This window comes from Nycticebus coucang, chromosome 1, assembly GCF_027406575.1.
Source record: "Nycticebus coucang isolate mNycCou1 chromosome 1, mNycCou1.pri, whole genome shotgun sequence".
Lineage (NCBI taxonomy): Eukaryota > Metazoa > Chordata > Mammalia > Primates > Lorisidae > Nycticebus > Nycticebus coucang.
The window spans coordinates 154,888,768-154,911,093 of NC_069780.1; the positions used below are offsets into that span (position 1 = coordinate 154,888,768).

The 22,326-nt window shown below is 39.2% G+C and overlaps 1 protein-coding gene across 1 annotated transcript in view; it reads right to left on the reverse strand.

Moving 5' to 3' along the window:
• The window catches only part of ITGA2 (integrin subunit alpha 2), a 118,989-nt gene extending 98,976 nt beyond the window's left edge, over positions 1-20,013 (reverse strand). Inside the window, exon 1 of the mRNA XM_053590783.1 lies at positions 19,820-20,013. Coding sequence (XP_053446758.1) covers positions 19,820-19,883 — 64 coding nt within the window. The 5' untranslated portion in view covers positions 19,884-20,013. The remainder of the gene's footprint in view (positions 1-19,819) is intronic.
• Positions 20,014-22,326: the final 2,313 nt, after the last annotated feature.

Here is a 22,326-nt window from a genome sequence, read left to right on the forward strand (position 1 = left end):
TCAAACCTGAAAGCACCTCAATCTTGAACTTCTAGCCTCTAGAACTGTGAGACAATATATTTCTGCTGTTTGAGCCATCCAGTCTGTGATATTTCGTTATGGTTGCCCAAGCAACATGGCAAAAGCAGATTATACCAGACATTTTCAATTTATTATTCTAGGTTTCCAAAATATCAATTTCCAATTCTAGGTTTCCAATTCTAGGTTTTCAATTTCCAATTCTAGGTTTCTCTCTCTCTCTCTCTCTCTCTCTCTATATATATATATATATATATATATATATAGACACACACACACACACACGCACGCACATATATAAATTCCAGATATATCATTTAAGGTTCATATTTTGGGCGAAAAAAAAATCCAAAAGTATGTGTGTGCGTGCGTGGCAAAGTAACTGCATCAAGTTCTAGAGCACTGGGGCATGTGGTTAGGTCATTCCCAGGTACTTTCGCATTTCAAAAATTCAATCTTTCTGCCCATGAACATCTTCGAACATGCACTGCAATTGTTTCTTATATCCATTTATTATGAGTTAGTGCTTCCTAACAACTCATTAGATTCTCTTTTCTTCATAAGGATGCTGCAGGGTAGGCTCCCAACTGGCAGACTTGCTGTCTCTCAGTGACTCAGAGGAAGGCCGTGAAATACAGGAGACAGAACATTGGCCCAAGAGTCACACCTCATGAATTCACTTTCTATTTTTCCACTTCTTCCTTAACCCCTTCTATGTCAAAGGAGAAACTTTCCCCCTCCCTCCCCCCTCCAATAGCATCTTTTGTGCAGTTAGCAAGTCAGTTCCTGTTGCCTAACTTGCTCAGTAACCAGGTTTGCCTTACATATCTTGAGGCAATGTATGGAAAAAATAGACACGACTAAAGTCACTATTTATTCCATTCTGTGTCTGCTCATAGTCACTTCTCTACAAACTTTTGTTTGGGTTCTTCTCTTCATAGCCTGCATTCACCCTTCTTTGAACTCCCTTGATGCTCACCATTTACATCTCTCATTGTAATGTAGCAGCTGGAAATTTTACTGACTGACTGACACACTTCTGTAATACCCTTTTTCCTAGTTTTTGGCTTTGCATCTTTTGATCTCCTTTCCATGACAATAATTTTATAAAATCATATTCTCCAAAGAGAATAAGAAAATTGAATTTTTTCTAAGTGGTAAATTACATTTTAAAAGTCGCTATTATTTATAGCAAGCAAAAGCTACTTCCATGTTCACACCTTCTTATTTGTAATGTTATGTAAATGTGGGAATTATAATATTCCAAGATACTTCAAGTTTTCTTGTATAGTAATTAATCCAGAAACTCTGAATTGATGAAATTGATTTGTTTGCTGCTGATGTTCTTGTTGAGATACATTATGTTAGGATAGAAAAGAGAGGGTGATCTTAACTTTCACATATTTAATAAAAATATTAGCCTGTGAGCACATGGGAAGGGACCTGAACAATGTGGGTCTCTGCAACTTCAGTTTCACTTGTTTTATAGTAAATCTGCTTTTGATCCTAAAGGCAGGGCCTATGCTTGTTTTTTTTCACTGTAATTGCTGTTTTTTCCCCAGTAATTGCCATAAAGTTGTGGCTCAATAGTATAATAATTATGTAATAAATAGACGGTTTCACCTTTCACCAACAAAAAGTTATGCATGTAATGCGGTATCAGTAAAGACCAGTTTTAATAAATGCTCAGAGTCCTGAACCAATTCAAAGAAAGATGTTTCAATGGAGGCTTCTGAACACTGAGATATATAGATAGGAGGATTAAAGGATAGGTCAATAAACATATACACATGTGGGTGGATAGACACGTACATGCAAATATACAGTTTATTTTCCATTTATAATTTTAGAGACCATTTAACTTTTGTTTTTCATCTAACTATAGGAAAACCCTAAAAAATAGGCCTGACTGACTATGTTTTGGGATAATGGGGTGGCAGTGTGCTAGCACTAAAAGCATAGTTTTATTTTAATCAAAAGATCCACTTGCTGAGCAAAACCAACAGTACATTATTGAGTCAAAGAGCTTGGCCTCTGAGGTTTGAATAGTTCTGTGACTTTGACTTTGAGAAAATTCCTAATTCTATATAAGCCACTGCTTTCTCATCTGTAAAACATAGGTATGTGTTTACCTTAGCATGGTCAGATGATGCATATAAACTCTCAACCCAGTACCCAGCAAAGGACAGGCACCTAGCAAATACCGTTATTTGTTTTTACTATTAATATCACTATGCACTGCTGAGGATAGCATTCTTCTTAAGAGATTTAATAAGGCATGTCAATTTATGATCCTACTTTCACCTCTAACATGAAAAGCATATCTTGAATAACTTACTATTTAAGCTCCTGAAAATTGCTGGGTAATGGGTGGGAGGATGCCAAGTTGCTGTGTTCTGCCGAGGCACATGAGAAAGTACACCACAGAAGCCCAGATGCATTATCTGTCTACAGACCCTCCATGAAGCCACACACACAGGAAGTGGGGTTACTCAGACCCTGACTCTGCAAGTAAGCAAACAGACTTCTAACTCTGAATATAGCTAATCATTACCCGGAATATGCATGGCTACAGGAAATGGCTGGTCATAGGTCATATTAGATCTTTTGAACACATATATAGCCACAGGAAATCTCATTTTTCAATACTATTGTCTTTAAGCTGAAAGGATAATAATGTAGATAGGAAGTCTTCCTCATCTCAAGAAATAAAGCAATTAAACTTAGAAGGTTAGAGGCCCTTTGGAAATGACCACACCCTGTGTAAAGATTTAAGCTCCATAATGTTTGGCTTACAGATATAGCACTAAAAAAAAAAGTTAGTGCAAAAGCCAACAGCACAAAATGACACTTACAACTTCCTTTGGAACATAGTGGAATAAAATTCTGCCTTGATTTCATTCAGAAAGAGCATGCTATTTCCTTTTAAAAGTCTGTAAGTATCAAACGGTACATTCACTAAGAATCTAGGTGCTACCATTCTCTTGCACAGGTGATATTTGAAATAAAAAAGAAGAGCTTTGGAAGGGGGCTGCCTAGACTTCCCCAATTCCTCCAGTATCTGACACTCTGTGGGTATATAATAGGCACCCCGTAAAAGTCCCTTAAGAAGGAACCTTATAAGGACAATGATAAAAATGGACAAATACCAAATATGTGAATTTTTAAAAAATAACATTATACCACATATGCTTTAACAATCTGCGAAATGTTTTTTCATTTATAATATCATTTGATCTTTCCAATGACCTAACAAGGTCAGGAATTGTTTACCTGTGAGTTTACCTAGAGGCATTTAGAAAAATGATAACATTTAACTTATTCTCCAGAGTGAGAGTTCTCTGCATGATGCCATGAATAGTAAATATGCTTTATATGTTTGTTTAGTGCAGTGGTTCTCAATTTGGACAAATTGTGTTCTTCAGGGAGCATTTAATAAAGTCAGGATAGATTTTTGGTTGCAATACAGGTGTGTGGGGTGGTTGCTACTGACATCTACTGGGTGGAGGCCAAGAATGCTGCTCAACAGGCTACAATGCACAGACCAGACACCCCAGCCCCACACTCACTACTCTGATAAAAACTTATCTGGCCCGAATGTCAATTATTCCAATATCTTAACTCTGGTTTAAACTCTGGTTTAAACAATTAACTGTCTTGTGAGCACCAGTAAGCTGATTAAATTACTATGGTGGTTTAAAAACCTTGTCTAGAAATTTTTTGACACTTCCCAATCAAAAAGAGGAGTCTAAGTCTTCTCTCCCTGAATCTAGATGAGATTTTGTGATTGCCTTGATAGACAGATGAGGTTACATAATTTCTGAGTCAAGGTTAGAAAAAGCTGTGCAGTTTCTCACAGACTCTTTTGGGACACTTGCCTTGGGAGTCCTGGTTGCCAAGCAAGAAGCCAGCCTCCCCAGAAGGAGAGGCTTGAGGATATTACAGGAAGAGACACCAATCCTTTGACAGTACACAGGAGACCTTGAGCCTGACTGCCTAGTCCTGACCCAAGACAGTATGATAGATCATAAATCAGGATGGTTTTATGTCACCAGATTTTGAGACGATTGATTACATGGCCCAAGAGCTAACCAAAGAGCAATCTACAGATGCAGTTACTTGCAGTCACCAGCTCTAGCCAATAGTATATCTTCCCTTTCCCCCTAAAGGGTTCTGACCCATGAAAGTGTGGAAATCTTATCTAGAGGCTTCTCACTCCTTAAGTGAAAATAGATTGTCATCAGCCTGTGAAAAACAAAAGACAAAGGGCAGTTTGTCAAGGAGATTTTGAAAGGGAGACCTGAGGGGCCTCCTGAAATGATGCTATACTGCAGGGTGGAGTCCTGGGCTTTAGTCACTTCAAAACTGGTTATTATAAAAGAGAGGCAGGATGATGAACTAGATGATCTCTTAAAGTTTCTTATAGGCTAATTCTAGAATACGCTAATTTACGAATATTTTTTAAAAGATAGGCATTTTTAAAATTATAATTTGAAAACATGTACCCTCATAAATAAAAAGAATAAAGATTAAAATAAAGGTGAAGCACTACTTCACATCTATCAAACTATTAATGCAAAAAAAAAAAAAGAAAATCTAATGTTGGTGAAATTGGTAAATTCCCACATTACAGATGGCTATAGAGTTCAAAATGCAAGAAGAGCTACAAAAAATTCACATAATCTTTGACACCGTAATGCCTCTTCTGGAAATCACCCAAAAGGAAAAAGAAAAGAAAAGGTTCCTTGTACAATGATGTTTACAGTCACATTATTTGTAGTATGGGGTAAAATATCCCACAGGAAACAACCTAAATACCTAACAATGGGACAATAGTTAACCAGGACATGGCAGGATGCATTAAAATTACAACTATGAAATACATATGGAAAAAGTTTATATAAAATATGTTAAGTGACAAAAGAATAGCATTCATTTCCATATATAGTGTGCATATCATGGGAAAGATTACATTCACACATACAAATTATAAGAAAGGAATCTAAATATTTTTTACTAAGATGAGAATTTTTCTATAAAGATATTCAAAGATCTGCATTTTATAAAGAAAAACTCCTATAAATTGAAATTATTAATCATGTTTAATATTTCAATGCACACATTAACTTCACAGGTAAAGAAAAGGGGAGTAATTAATATAAGCAAATATACAGCTTTACACAATATGTCAAGTAACTTTAGCTTACTAATTAAAAATACTTTCTACTATAAAATGAAAGTTTTAGAATACTAATTTCTATGGAACATCATTTTAACCCATTTTGAAAAAAAGTCTACTTTTCTGTCAGATAAAATACCACATCAATAAACAGTATGAGGGAACTTTGCAAAAGTAAACAATAAAAAAAATTTTTTAAAGAGGAGACTCTTAAGGTGCTACTCTAGATTTTCTCTTTTGGTCATAAAGGACTTGATTATTTGAGTCAACTTCCCAACTGAAGATCACTGAAATAATTGGAAGAAATATAAAAGTATATTTAAGAAGTCATCCTAAATGCATCAAGTTGCTAAGGAGGTGAAGAGAAGAATGAAATTTAGAAAAGTAACTCAGATCATTTTTTTCCCCGTGGTAGGAGGTGAAGTGGGAAGAGAGAAATTAATCCATCTTAAAAAGGAGAGTGAAAAGTTGAAAACTGGGATCTGTCAAAAGTGGGGTATCTGAGAAATCACCCATGAGTAGGGTTTATACTCAAAACCCCTAAATGGCCCCTGTGACAATGTGTGAACTGTAAGTAAATGAGCCCCCAAATGAATTGTCTGGGTAACCTACAAGTACCAAGCCCTGAAATTATTTGAAACTGGTAGGGAATTACTATTGCCTAGTGTATTCCTTCAGTAGAAGCAAATGGAATGTTCTCTGCAGAAGGATATCATCCCAAGCCGCAAATTATTTTCTCAAACGTTCTTTCTAATACTAAAAGTTCCAGCAAAGATAAGCAGGCACCAAAGAAGAGAAGACAGCGCAAATGAAAGCCAGCACAAAGACAACAGAAGCACTTACAGGGCCTCCAGATGATGAAATCAGTAGACAAAGACTAGAAAACAACTCACCTTACAGAAGTTGTGAAGGACAGAGCAAAGAAATTGAGCAAAGAACCAAGCAAAAACTTTAAAACTGAAAAATACAATCACCAAAATTAATGTAATGAATATTTCAACAGCAAAACAGACATTGTTGAAAAAGAATTAGTGAATAGTAATATAGAACAAAAAAATGACGTGTGGACAGGCAAACGGAGGGAATACAGGAGAGAGAGTGAGAAACGTAGAAGACACAGTAAGAAGTTCTAATACACAGTCCATTCTCTTCATGGTCCTGTTCTACTGAGTTTTTGAAATACTGGTTTAGTGAATGCTTAGTCATTGCTCCTTGGGGAAATAAGGTTCCTGTGAGTCTCTGGTCATAACATATTCATCAATCAATCAATACATTATCCTGTTCTTTGTGTGTGTCTGTTCGAAGACATCATATTTAATATACGTTATTGTTTCATTAACACTGAACACTTAGCCAACATTTTGTAACTTATGCCTGATAGAAGCTTGTTCAACACACACATTTTCTCTGTAAGGGAAATCAATCATATCTTTTTTTTTTTTTTTGGATATGCCTACTAAATAACATTTCAGCACCACACTCGGAGGCCATTTTAACCAGTGAAACCATCTACAAAAAGCCAACAATACAAAAAACCTAGGGCTAAATAGATCATGCCAAGGATACTTGGTTATTGTGTAGAGCTGAAACAAAAAGGCAGAGCATCACCTTGTTTCACCTCAGCTGAGAAAGTGTGTACTGGGTGATCCAAATGTTTTGGTGCTCTGTGCATGTCCACCAAGGACTATAAACGCTCCACTAGGATTGCTTTTGGGGTTTTAAGTAAATCTGAGCTAGTAGGCCAATTGGCAAATAACTAAGATCAACTGTATGTGTGGTTAAAGTCCCAGAAAGGAAGAAAAGAAAAAATGAGGCAGAGGAAATATTTGAAGACATGCTGGCCAAGAATTTTCCAAGAAAACTACAAAAATAAGAACAGAAATTATTGAAATAGAAGATAAAAATATGACAAATAAATAATAAACAAAGCCAAAAATTGCTTCTTTCAGAGTACATTTTATAAATACATTTTATAAAATCCCAGGAGGAATGATAAGAAATAGGAATAAAAATGTGGTACCATAATAGATTTTATAGGTATTAAAACAATAATACAAGGGTGTCATCAGGTTTGGAAATCAATCAATGTAATTTGTCACATAAATAGATTAAAGGAGATACATTTATTAATAGATACAGAAAAATATTTATAAAAGTCAACACTCAGGCCCAGCACCATGGTTCACACCTGTAATATTTCCACTCTGGAGGCTGAGACAGGAGTATCCTTTGAGGTCAGGAGTTCAAGGTCAGCCTGAACAAGAGGGAAACCTCCTCCTTACTAAAAATAGAAAAAATTGGCCAGGCATAGTGGCAGGCATCTTTGTCCCAGCTACTCAGGAAGCTGAGGCAGAAGGATTGTTTGAATTCAGAAGTTTGAGCTTGTTGTGAGCTAGGCTGACACCATGGCACTCTAGCCAGGACAAGAGTGAGACTCTGTCTCAAAAACAAACAAACAAACAAGTTAACTCTCAATTTTAAGCAAACATGATAAAAGAGAACTATGTGGTAAAAAGACTACCTATCAATACCCTACAGCAAACATCAAACCTAATAGTGAAATGTTGAATGTTTTAGGAACATGCTAAGGATGCCTTCTGTTATTCCTGCTATTCAATATTTTATACAGTATTCATTATTGTGTGGGAGGTCCTACCTGGTTTGATAAGGTGAGAAAAGGTAATAAAAGGTAACAAGTTTTGAAAACAAGAAACAATATTATGCTAAATCATAGATAATAGACTAATATATATATATAGAAAATCCAAGAGGATTAGAAAAAAATGTTTAGAACTAATAAATAAGATTAGTAAGACTGCTGTATATAAAGTCATGATGTAAAAACTGCATTTAAATGCACCAGCAACAAAATTTTATTTTGAAGATTTTAAGAAGTAATTGTTTATAGTAACATCAAAAGTATTACATTCCTAAAAATAAATCCTAAAATGTTGTGTGAGTTATCATAAAAAACTATAAATCATTATTGAGAGAAATAAAGAAGACCTAAATAAATTAGACATACCAGATTCATGGATAGGAATACATAATATTGTAAAGATGTCAATTCTCTCCAAATTAATTTATGGAGTCAATGCTATTAACGTTATTTTTAAAATTCATAGATATTGATAATCTAATTCTAAAATTTATATGGAAATGCAAGAGACCAAGAATAGCCAAAATGCTCCTGAATGTGAAAAAATGGTGGAGAAATAGCTCTATTGGAAAACAGGACTCACTATAAATCTACTGTAATTAAGGCAGTGAGCGGCACAGACAAGAGAACCTAAAATTAGATCAAAACTTATGACACTTGATTGATCTCAAAGATGGCATTGCACAATGGATGATCTTTTCAATAAATGGTACTGAGCTGACTACCTAGTTAAAAAAAAAAAACAAAACAGATGTTTGATCCCTGCTTCACATTATTGTCAACAATTAATTATAGGAAAATATAGGCTTATTTGAAAATACAAAACCATTAAGTTTTCATATGATATTGGAGAATATCTTTATGACTTTGAATTAGAAAACTATTCTCTCAACATAATACAAAAAACAAAATCAAACAAAACTAACCACAAACACTTGATACATTTAACTACATTTAACATTAAGAACTTCAACGGCATACACTGAGAGAAGAAAGTATTCCAAATTAGAGGATATATACACAACATTTGTAACTGGGTCACGTTCAGAACATATAAAGAACTACTAATAATCAACATAAAAACAGAAAACCCCACTGTGAATCATATATTTATCTGTGTTTGGGCAGAATAGGTATTTCATAGAAAAGGAAATCCAATCAGCTAATAAACGTATGAAAACATGCTAAAGTACATTAGCACTCAAAGAAATGTTAATTACAGGCATAAGGAGATACCATCCTACATGAACCAGATGGGTGAATTTAAAATGCCTGCATTACCCAATGTAGAGAAAAACTGGAGCAACAGGACTTCTGCTGCTGGTGGCACTAAATTCTTACAGGCATTTGAAAAACTATCAGTAGTGAATAAAGATGAATAGTTGCGTTTCCTATGGCCCAGCAATTCTGCTCCCAGGTATATTCCAGTAGAAATATATGTACAAGTAATACTATACTATACAGTAGTAAGAACAAAAGAACTCCGTCTACAAATAGATTTGTCTCATAAACACAATGTTAACAAAAGTCAGACACATAAGGATGTGTATTGTATATTCATGTGTGCATGTGTGTGTATTTAAACCCTAGCAAAATTAAAGACTGAAGTTTAGCAGATATATACCAGTACTTAACTAACAGAAGTATTGAAGGAGCACAGTCCCCTGCACCCTTGTAAGGTGAATCAGTCTCATTTGTGCTCCTTGAGGTACGAGGTCCTGAGAAGGAACATTTCCAGTTCCAAAAATGCAGGCAATTATGCCTTAAAGGAAAGAATGTGCCAGAGGGCCCCACCAAGTCGCAGCTGGGGACAGATCATCTGCCCAGGGTAGAGTGCCGTTATACTTTGTTCCCTACCTCAATTTACACAATAACTTTCAGTTAGTCATATAGGGAAGTGGGCAAACAGAACAGACAACCCAGCACCTTTGTGGTTTATCTCCATTGTTGTTTATCTCCAAGCAGGACATTCTTAGTTTGGAAAGGTGTTTACGTACTTTGCTGCATTAACACTGATAAGGACTCTTTGTGACAGTTTTGTTACCTTTTGTCTTCTTTATTCTTGGATTATTTTTAGCTGATGAGTTTGGATATATAAGAAAGTGAATAAAGATGGGTAATTGCTGATGTGCCTGAGCAAGCACCAGCCTTCCCTTTTAAAATCATTCATTTCATCTGTGGTACTTCCTCTGTGTCATCCACCAAGTAGCCCAGTGGACAGCAACAAAGTATAAATAAAAGAAGGAAATTATTGCCAACAAGGTAAGTATAGAAAGATTGATTTGTTATTGGGAAGGAACGTGGAGCAGGCTTCGGGGGTCTGGCAATTATTTTTTCTTGTTTTAACCTGAGTTGTGGCTACATTTTTTTTTTAATAACGTGTTACACTGTGTTGGGGGACATGTCTTCATGGGAATCTTATACACTTAGATATATGCATGTCAAAGATGTAAAACTCTAACTGTTCTATACCATGCCATTTCTCAGGGTTATGTTTGCAATGAGCAACCTTGAGGAATTAGATAATGTCCCCTGTGGGTCAAAGAGCAGGCCTGCTGACTGCTTGCTATAAGATATGAGGTTCACCAACCTCAGTGTTTCCTTCCTGTAATGCAACCCGTGTGTTCAGGTGCTCATCTGGGCCCCCTGTGTTGCCCCTCTGTGACTTGGTGGGCCAAGGGAACCAACATGCATATGCTAATGCTCAAGTGGCTCGCTGTGCCATGAGTAATAATAAATAATTTGTCTCTGATCAAGGAGTCTCATGTCTTCTACCTGTATCGATGGAATAAAATCAAATCCAAGCTGTGAAAAGCTGTACATTTCCCTTTTATGCATTCCTCTTTTGTATATTTCACAGAAAAATAAATTTTAAAGTTAACTCTACTCGAATTCTATTTCTCTTTCTATTTTAACCCATCATTTTCTGAGTGCTTACAATATTCTAGGTTCTGGGAACATAATGGTAAGTAGGACAGAGGGTGATTATAAAGGTTATTTTCAGTATGAGAGAGAGTCGAGCTGAAGATGAATTATGGTGCTGCTTTATGGGAACAGAAAAGGGGAATAGGAATGTGTTTTGAGGGAAAAAGGATGTCTGCCCTGTCCTAATACTTTCATTAATCTCGTTACTTGTCAATAGGACTATCCTAATTAGACATTTCAGGACAAAGGAGAAACATCTTAAAGCAAACAAACTTTGTCAAAAAGTGAAAGAAATGATTAACTAAAGGAATATTTTATAAAATTCTATTGCAATTAGAGTGGATTGTGCATGTACTAACTGGAGAAAAACTAGGAATTTTTTAGCTTGGCATTTCAATTAGAAAGCGTGTCTTCAATCTCCTGTGAGAGTAGCTGTCAAACATATGTCATGTGTTCATTATTCATTCAACAAAATGGTACCAAGAATACTTGGCACAAGCAAAGAAGACACGGGCCTGTCTTTTCAGAGTTTTCCGTCTAAAGGAGTCATAGCTGAATAAATAGGTTATTGAAATAGGATGTGACAACTGATATGGAAGGGTCCACGTGAGGAGTGACACCTAAATTGGATTAGGGGTCAGTGGGCTTCCTGGGGGTGAACCTCAATGAAATTGAGATTTCAATGATGCAAAGAATGAGGGGGCCAACAAGTATTTTGGGGGCCAACAAGTATTTTGGAAAGGGAGAACACAGGCCAGCAATCTTAGGTGGCATCTAAGGTCATACATAGCTCACTGGAACCATAGCCAAAAAATAGTAATAAAAGGATGCTGATATATTAAAGTCTGATTACTTGGGGGGTAAAATTAAATACTGTAATAATAAAGGGATTTCTTGATTGTCACATTTACCTAAATTATTTACTTAATCATCTCTCAATGTTGCACTAGATTTTTTTTCATTAGGGCTATTTAGTACATTTTTATACCAGAAGAAAAATAAAGATCACATATAAGTACTCCAATTTCCAAGGCTCATTTTTCTTCCTTTTTTTTTTTTCTTTATCCTCAAGGAGTAATGTTAACAAATACATAGAAAACTTAGTCAATTATTCTGAAACATCTATTTTATGCAAGAGCATTCATAACACGGTTTAGAAATAGGTTATAAAATCCAAGGTAGTTTGGGGTCCATATTCTAACAAGTATCTAAGAAGCTCTTTGGTTAAAGGACCTGAAGATAACTGGTAAACAATTTGGAATAGATTTGTCTGAATGAACTGACCAGAAGCCAGCCTGTGTTCACTCTGCATTTCTACATGGTATCCATGGAAATGAGATCAGGCCTGCACAAAGGCAAACAAAGGCCACCTTCAGATGAATCAGGAAGAATGACAACTGCCAGTGTTCAAGGCATCCATTGGTGCAATAGTTTTGCCCAGGCTTTTCAAAACACAATGAAGTAATCTTTTACACTGACAATACAGGGTCTAACAGTCTTTTCTTTCCATTGCTCTGTTTAAACATTAACCTCATTTTTACACAGAAAGCCTTTCAATGATCAGGAGTTATGTGCGGCTTCTGTAGTAAAAGCTGTCTCTAGTCACTTTAAACTAATAAAAGGAAGAATTGCAGTCACCCTTTCAGAACATAGAATAATAAGGCAGGAATCTTTACCCACAAAATCGCACAGTTTCCATTAACTATTTGGGCAACAGAACAGACAAGTCTCTCAAAGGAAGTAAAATATTTGAAAACTATTAACAGTCCCAATTTTTTATGGAGCTGAAAACATTAGCAAAATATGCAGGTCAAGTTTATACTGGTTAGTAAATGTAATTTACGTGTACAAGAGTGGGCAGGCATAATAGGCTGGATGAAACTCTTGAATATATGCACTTTAATTACAGCTTTAACCAAATTAAGCCTAGATATCACATTCTTTTTCTAATTTATATGATTAAATGAAAATGCTTTGAAAACATCACTGAATTACACAGAACAATAGGCTTCAAAATCATTCATAAAACCTTTCAAAGCCAACACTAATTCTCCGTGATACACAAAACTGGTGATTTCTAAAAATATAATTTTAGGTCTGTTTATTATTTGAGATGGAAATAAAGAGTTAAAATAGGAGGAACATAAATTTATATTTCTAAAAGAGCTTATTTGTTTTTCAGAAAATCTCACTAAAGCACTGACATTAATTCTACTGCTAGAATTGGAATGTTATATATTACATGCCCTAAAAACAGCTTCTAATCACAACTACTTTAGTGTGGTAAGTATGTTCTGAAACAAACAAAGATGTATAGACCAGCAAGTGCCCTCGTCTATCGAAGCAGCCACACGGCTAATCAAGGGCTCCTTTTGGCAGAGCTCTTGCTGGTGCTGGCCATCTAACTTTGTCCCTCTCCTTTCTGTCTGTTTCTCCTTCCCTCTGTTTCTCGTGAACCTCCACCACATAGAGAGGCCTCAATACAATTTTAAAAAATGACAAGTGCACCATGCAGTACCATAAGCAGCAGAAATAAAAGATACCATTATAATAATTTGTATGCAAGCCTCTCCCATGTTTCTGTGTTAGTTGAAAGGTAAGTGCTCCCATCTCTCCCCTTCTACTCTTCTCCCTCTTATTACTACCAAACTCTCTGACACTTGTCTACATTTCCTCACTTTCCATTTACTCTTAAGCTCAGCCTGTTCTGGTTTCTACTTTTGGCACCCCGTGGAGACTGCCCCTGCCAAGGTCGTCAGACTTGCTTGACATCTGTGAAGGAGTTGACCCTCTTCACCAAGTCTTCATTCCCCAAATATTTCTGCAATACTGTGCTTCTTTGCAGTCATTTCTACTTCTGCAGCTATTCCGACTGTCTCCCTTCACATCTCCTCCTCATCACCTGACACTCTAAAGTTGGTCCTTGAGCTGTGGCCAAAGTGTTTTTGCCTGACTCACCTTATAAACTCCATGTCTTCAGTTATTCTCTAGGTGAGAATTGAATCCTAAATCTCTAGCCTCTTCTTGCTCTCCCACTTGTTCCTAACACTACTGTATACAACTAACCATCTACTAACTAGACTTGTATTCCTGGATGGCTCAAACTCAACCTGTGGAACTGAACTGATGGTCTTTTTCCTCCAATCTTCCTCCTTCAGCACTCCTCATCTCAGTAAATGGCATAACATGAATTGAGTTTCCATATCAGAAATCTAACCATCAGCCTTATCTGTTCCCATTCATGCTGCCACTCCAGGAAATCAGTCACCAAATCCTGTCCATTCTTCTTCCTTAATGTCTTTGAAAGTAACCCATTGGCCTCTTTCCCTACAGTCACCGTCTGGGTTTTTAACACCATCCTCTCACAACTGTGCTACTCAACTAAAAACAAAACTCAACCAGTTCTTTCCCAAATGCTCTTGGTGCCTTCCACCAGGCTGCCAGCAGAGCCACGGTCCTCTTTGTCAGCAGAGTGATCCGTCTTATGGGAAGTTCTTTCATGTCACTCTTCTGCTCGAGGCCTTTTGAAACCTTCCCATTGTCCTCAGGCTTAGTACCCTTGAAGGTCTGGAGCTGCCTCTTAACTTGCGCTCTATGCATTCATGGTCCTCACTTGAGGACCATGTTCTGGGCATAATGACCTTCTGCTGTCATTGTGCCGGTTTTTATTCTGGAACCTAAACACTTGCCCTGGGAACTAGGAGACTTGGGTCCTGTTATATTGCTCTCTAGCCTATCTTAACATAGTATCACTTAGAGTCATTTTAAAAAGAGAGAAGTGGACTCCCATGATCTCCAAGTTTCTTCATGGCAGATCTAAATTGTAACAGTTTTTTGTCCCTCAGAAAAGACTTCTCTGGAGGGTTGACACATCAATGTGTCACAGTGATATCACTCTATCCTCTGAATTCAACATTTAGTCTGTACCATTTATTATTTATGAATACGTATCATTTATTATGTTATAGAAACTTATGGAAACTGTTATAACCAAGTTTTAAATTATATGAAAAATTTTTAAGTCGCCAAGAGATATTATGGCCTTAAATTTCGATAATTCAGAAGCTCAAATTTAGAACATTCACAGCTGTTTCTTTCCATGAGGCTAAACATCAGTATACTGGCTTTATCCTTAAGCTAGCTGACATCATGGTTGTAAGATAGCCATACTTGTTCCAAACTTCATATCTAAACCTGACAGTGTTATTTCTTAACCAATGTTTCTCTTAGAAATGAGAATTACTTTCCCAGATGTCCTCCAGCAGATCCCGCCCCCTCCTCTGTCTCATTGGCCAATCTTGTGTTACATGCCCACGTCTAAGTCAGACATTGGCTAGGGGTGTAATTCTACTAGACTGGCTCAGTCCAATCACCCTTCAGCCTCCCCTGGATTTTCCGGCTGTGCAGAGAAAGGCTGTAATTTGAAAAGGACTTTTGGTAGAGCGTAAGACAGGGACTAAAATTGGTGAGAGCTGAGATAATTCCTTCTCCCCTGTTTGAGCTTGTTTCCAAATAGACTGCAACTTCTCTGGACCATATTTCAAGTTGTCTCTGATTCAACATTGGGCTTAGCACGCCACCTTACATGAAGTAGGTACCTCATAAAGATAGGATTAAAGATTAGTTTTACAGAATTCACTAAAACTGGATCAGCAAAGTCCTTATGGATCATCTAAAGGGAATTTAGGAATCATGTCATACACAGAACCTATTGTTTCATGATTTGTGATAGCAGGATTCTTCTCTTTAGAGAGCCATTCTTCTGTGTGTTCTCCTGGTAAATCGTTGCTCACCATAACGACTGGAGGAGGGACAACAACCCTCCACTTCCTTGACTTGCTAATTAGGAAGACAACTTTCCACAATTCTTCCTCTTTTACACTATACTGAATCTTTTAGTAATATCCCAAGCTGAGCAGTGTTGGTAGTCAAGAGTTAAGCTTGTGGCTTTAGCAGTAATACTTTTATGATGCCCCAAATATTTTCTCCATTCTTTGTGAAATTCTTTATTCTTTACACACCGACTGAACATGTGTCTTTATTTCGCTGAATGTCTAAAATTCCATCATTAGACACTCATCTCTTTACATTAACTGGCTTCTCCCTTTAATATGCCCAGGGCTGTTAGCACATGAAGACAGAGAGAGCAGCCACTGTCCCCTTTGGAGGGAATTCATTTAAACTGACACAGTCACTGTCTTCTGGTGTTGAAATCTACCTATCTTGGTTGGCAGTCATCCCACAACAAGGTGTTATATGCAGTACTGGAATTTTAATTAGTTAGGAAAGGAGAGGGGGTTTGAAGTGATAATATTTAAACAAAACACTTCCAAATCAGACATTACATTAGAAATACATGAGTAATTGTTTTGAAATACTGAATCCTGAGCCCCGAATCCACAAATTTAAGTCAAACAGTAGCTCATGAGCTATATATAAGAGAGCAAAGCTTAGGTGAGGTTGGGCAATTATAGCTGGTAAGCCAGGGAGGAAGGGAGTTCCCTTATCAAAGGGCGGGCAGCCTAAGCCTGCTGAGGGACTGAGGATGAGGGGAGAGAGGAGGCTTAGGGTAGGATCCAGTATTACCTCATGTTTTTCCTTTTTGTTGCAAAATAAAAATTGCCCTACTTTGTAAATTTCCTAGGGGTTGTCTCTTCCAACGGTCAATTGCAAAGATGTAAGAGGAAAAGGGAAAAAGCAACAATGCAGCAAAGCCAAAGAGAATATTTGGAAAATACTTTATTGCTAAATATGATATGATCAGGTGTAGTCAGAACAAAGGATAGTATATATCACATATTGGCATACACATACTTACGGCTACAGAGTGTGTGTGTGTGCTTACATGTAGTGCATGTGTGAGTGTGTTCTGTGTGCAAGACAGGGTGTGGTAGAGAAAAGTTTGAATAGGTGGGCTATGGCTAACCAACAAAGGACTTTTCTTGACACACCAAGAAATTTTGGACTTTACCCTCATGAGATGGGGAGCTAGGCACATTTGAAACAAAGAGGCAATTGGATACAGATAAGTGTTCTAGAAAGATAACATTGGTGACCATGAAGAGAACAGACTGGAGGGATAAGAAACAGAACAGCAAAACCACTTCAAAAGGTCCAGCTGTCCAAACACACACGAGGGCCTGAAGGAGGTGGCAGGATTTGCATGGGTTAGGAGAGGACCTCTAGAACCTGCAGACTGTCTGTGAGGTTGAAAACGTGGGAACCAATTCCTGGCTTTTACGTTTGCATGACAATGCTGCTATTAAACAATAGTTATAGGAGAAGATTTTGGAGGACAGGTGTAAATTCAGTTTCAGAAATGTTGAATCTGTGCTTATAGAGGATCTAGGTGGAGAAATTTGGTGGCTGGTGGAAATACTAATCTGGAATTCAGGAAAGGTGTCTGGCTGGAGATGCTAACTTGGGCAGGGGATGGGCCCAGAGAGAATCTTTAGAATGGAGAGAAAGATCCAGGATGGAGCTCTGTACACACCCACAAGAATGAGCCTGCAAAGGAGATTAAGACAGAAAAAGCTCAGAGAGAAAAGAAGCCGGAAGGGCAGGATATTTCAGGAGGCAATTACATGTAAAAAGGAAGACTTTTTATTATGAGAGAAATCAGACTATTTACAGAGTGAGAGAAGTTAGTTTAGGGAGAGAATCTGAAGGTGTATGTTAAAGAGGGATGAGGGGTTGGGAAGGGTCCCAGGGGTAGTGAGGGAGGAGATGATCCAGACCCCAGCAGATAGAGGGGCTTCCTGTGTCTGCTGACATCGAAAGAATATATGTGATGGCCTTCATTTTAAAATTATATTTGTCTTTCTCTTAAGGACTTGTATTCAGTTTATAGATTATTGTAGGCCTCGTATGATCTTTTTTCCATCTTCGATCTGCCTATTCAACAATTACTATTTCAACAATTTGAAGCACTTAAATCAAGAATGAGCAATGAAAAGTGATAAATATGGAACTAAACTGAGTGCTTTCCTTAAGCATCTATGAGAAGCAAATTTGTATTTAAGCGTTAAAATGAGATTTGAGGGTAAGATGTTTCTAAGTAGCTTGCATGTATGCTACAGAAGACACAAGATGTACCTTTTAAATTTTATTTTTTTGTACACGTTTATGTTACACAATTGCATATGCATACAATTTATAAACAGTACGTATGTGTGTATAGTGATGATGAATGTTTAGAAATTTTATACAGGAAGAGTGAGGCCAGAAAAAATTTGCGTATTAATGAGCTAGAAATTTCAATTTTTCATGTTAACCTTGGACATTCATAGCATCAAAAAATGACGCAGCTTCCTTGGGAATCTCAATTGATATCACAATGACAAAGCTTTGCTATGATCATCTTAAATTAAGAGAAAACCTGTTCCTCCAGTATTCAAATGACTGGAGAAGGAGGAGGGACTAAATACACAAAATATTTTTACAGATGTCATATTGAATCATCTCCTTTTGCTTGCTCAGAGCTGTCCTTATTAACTCCTGGTTAAATCTCTGTACCTGCCTTCATGCCTTACAGCAACACATTCCACTAAAGTGTTTCTCATTGCTCTTTAAAGAACAAGCCTCAACACTTCAATGATAGGAAAATGATGTTATGTTTCCATAGTTTCCTTCAATACGGGGTAATTACAGAGAGATGAAAAGCTTGGATTTATATTTCTATTAGCTCTTAGGAAAGTTGTGGTGTTCCAGGGACTGATTTTCAATGTCCAATCCTGATTTATCTGAAATGCCTTGTTTAGGGTTGATGGCCCCTGGAAACAACGAGGATATCCAGGAAGCATCACATACAGGTTAGAAAACCTAAAATGTCCATTCTTTGCTGGGGGCGAGGATGGTGGTACTAATTCTCTCTTTTCTGTGACCCAGACAAAATGCCACAAGCTGGACAAGGACTAGGATTCTTCCACGATAAAGAATAGCAACTGGCTAGATGGTGCCTGTGGCTCAAAGGAGTAGGGCACAAACCCCATATACTGGAGGTGGTGGGTTCAAGCCTGGCCCCAGTCAAAAAACTGCAAAAGAAAAAAAAATAGCAACTGGCTGAATAAGAACAACGGCTTAGGAAGTATTTATTTTCTTTGTGTTAAAAAAATAATAATCAGAGATGATTTTTTTTTGTTTGTTTCCATAGCTGATCAAACTAGGAGATACAAATGTGACTCTCCCCCTAACCCGCAAGTAAACCGAAGTTATTAAACTTAAGCGCAGTTCAGGCTCTGAATAAAGGGGGAGTCGGGAGTCCTCCAATACTCGCACTAGTGCAAAGAAATCAGGCGGAGGGCGGGCCCTGCTCACAATGCCCGCGGTCGGAGCTGCTGCCACACTTACTGCTTTATGAAGCATTTCTGATACAGAAAGTGGAAAGAACTTTTCCTGGCCTAAGTTTACATTTGTCGAGCAGATGACGTTCCAACAATCAGAGGAAGGCAGAAGGGAAGGAAGAATTCCCCTCTGCCAAGTGTTTAAGAGACGCTTGGCTTAGTTCACGTACCCTATGGGAAAAAACACTAGATCTTCGACCTGAACTAAGAAATGGGGACATTATTCACGCACTTGGGTAGAAAAATAAGCATGTGGGGCTCGGAGTATTCTACAAAGCCACCAGGCATCGCGCTGGGGAGCTGCAGGCTGCAGCACAGCGCCGGATTCCGGGTTGCCCGGGTCCCTGGCAGGCGCGGCGTGGGTCTGTAGCGGGGCTGCAGGACTCGCCATCTCCAGGACACCCCTGAATCCCATTCCCTCCCTATATGTATGTGGGTGTGTAAACCCCAAACCAAGGCGCTCGTTGAGGTCTTTGGCGGGTGTTTAACCGACGGGATGAGACTCGCCCATGGCTGATGGGGACTCGAAGCCGGGGAGGGCTCTCCCTCCTACCAACTCCGGACGGCTGCGGTCGGATCCACAGGGACTCCGAGCGGAGACTCACGCCGCCAGCGCCCCAGTCTCGCCTCGTCCCTCCCTCCTGGTTCCCGGACACGCACGGGTCCCGCGCTGCAGCCGGTGCCGGGCGAACTTACCTTGACTGAGCGTGAACAGCAGCCACAGCGGCAGAGGCGCGCCCCTCGGCTGTGCCGGCCCCATTCCGGGTCTGCCTGGGGACCGCAGCTGCTCCAGGACTGCAGAGGATACCGTTGACCGAGGGACACAGGCACCTGGACACTCTCCAGAAGCTGTGCAGAGGGATTCTCTACCCTGTCCGGGTGAGAGCGGAGAAAAGTTGCCGGGCAGCTCCTGGGCGCCGAGGGCCCGCCCCGGCCCGCCCCCTCCCGCCGAGGCGAACTCCGGGTCCGCCCGGCCCCGCCCCGCCCGCCGGGCCGCACCTCCGCGGCCACACCCGGCCCACCTGGACGCGCCACCGCCCAGCCCCGCACCCGGAGGGTGGGGATGGGCCGCGCTGCCCGCTGCCTGTCCGATCCTCGGCGGTGCGGCCCGGCACCTCCGACGAGCAAGCGCCAGCCGGGTCACTGCTCGCCCCCGACAGCCTGTAGCCCGCCGCCAAGAGCACCCCCGGGTCGCGGGGAGAACCCCGGCGCCCCCGCAGCCTCTGCAGCCCAGGGCTCCGGGCAAGGGGAGTCGGGAGCTGGACCGCAGGGCCCAGGGGCTGCGCTTTTTCTGGCTCTCCTGAGTGGGTGGAGAAAGGGACAAAAATAAGCGCACAATTACCAGGTTAGACAGTAACTCATCGGGAGAGAAGATGTGCTCTCAAGTTATGATTACCCGAGGGGATAGTTAAGGACTACCTGCTGCAAGAGCACGGGTGTGTGTGTGAGTGCGTGTGTGTACATGTGAGTGTGTGCGAGCGCGTGTGTATGTGTGAGTGCGCGCGTATGTGTGTGTGCCTGAGTATATGAGTGTGTGTATGTGTGTGAGTGCATGTGTATGTGTGTGTGTATATATGTGAATGTGAGTGTGTGTATATGTGAGTGTGTGTATGTGTGAGTGTGTGTGAGAGAGATCATCATTCATATCTCTCCTCCAAGATAATAAAGAGCACATTTAATTACTGAATTTAGATTGACTTCAAGACCAGAGAGAAGGGCGGCAGCCCACATACAAACTCTTGACTCTCACCCTCTGTGTATTACATCCTGGCCACTTCCTTCTATGATTTCTGTCTCAGGTCTGGAATGAGAACTTACTATTGTTGAGATTTTTACTTACAGACTTAAGAAATGAGATGTTCACCTTCTCTAAATCTGATTTTTCATTCTAAAATTTACTCACAAACTTCCATCTCATTGCTGAAGCCAGAATTCTTCCAATGAATCCTTCTGTGAGGTAAGCAAATGTTTTCATAAATTAAGTTTAAGGAGTTGTTAGTCTAATCATTATTACCACCATTCTAGATCTCCAAGGAGCCCTACTGTAAGAAGAATGGGATACCTGGAGTGTTGCCTCTAGGAAGCAAAGTGGCTCAGGGGAGGAAGGACTTAATTAATCAGTAAAAATCAAATGCTTTTCTTCACCAAGGTAGGGCTGAAGTCTCAAATGTTTAGCGTATTGAATTGGTGTTCATCAGATATTACTGTTAATAGTCATGACTGAAAATTCAACACCTTTGTACTCAAAATGAACCCCGGGTACTTTCCTGTTTTCTTATCTGTCACTTACTAACTCTACTTACTAATCCTGGAAAATGCTTGAAGGGAATTTTTTCTGACCTGTGTTTGGTACTCACCTGCTTACTAAGACTCCAGCTACCACCTGAGAGCTCTTCGGTGGCTACTCACCAGCCCTGACACACAACCTTGACCCTCCTCACAGACGTCTTGGAGGAAGTCAGCCAGGTTTCAGGGAGATGAATATCTGTCTGTTTCCTTCTGACTCACTGAAATGTGAGTAAGTGTTTGGAACAGACCCTTGTTTGGGAGGCGGGCTAGTTCCCTTAATGTGAGACAGGAATTTGAGCTTTGTCTCTGAGTGCTGGAGAGGAAAATGCATCCTTCTCAGCTTTTGTTCTCAGAACTAACCAGTACAGAATAAATCAGGAGCTATAATTTTCCAGAGCCAGGCAAAACTTTTCAGAAACAGAAACCAAAGCCCCGCCTCATATGAATTTTAAGAGGAAAAAGGGTTTGTGAGACAAAACAGTTTGAGAACTCCTGCCTTAGTCCTCTGAGGAGTTACCCTGCCTAGGTGTAGTTGTGCTGGACACCACATTCTCAGTAGGGAAAAGGAAGGTTAAGCCAGGGCTTCTCCAACGTTTTGGACTCAGGAGCCCTTTACACAATCAGTCCTTCAATTGATCTGTTACATGTTAACATAAACATATATATTCATTAAAGATAAGTGTATTTCCTAAAATAAAAGAATACCTGGGAAGAGCGACATTGTTTTACACTTTTGCCAAACTTTAATATCTGGCTTAAAAATTGACACTTGAATTCTCATATGAGCTTCTGCATTCAATATGGTTTTGGTTAAATTATGGGGATTAATCAGGTACTACACAGATAATGACTTGGAAAAAACAGGAGACACTGGGCAATCCTCTGATGCTACTCCAAAACTCAACAAGTGGTAG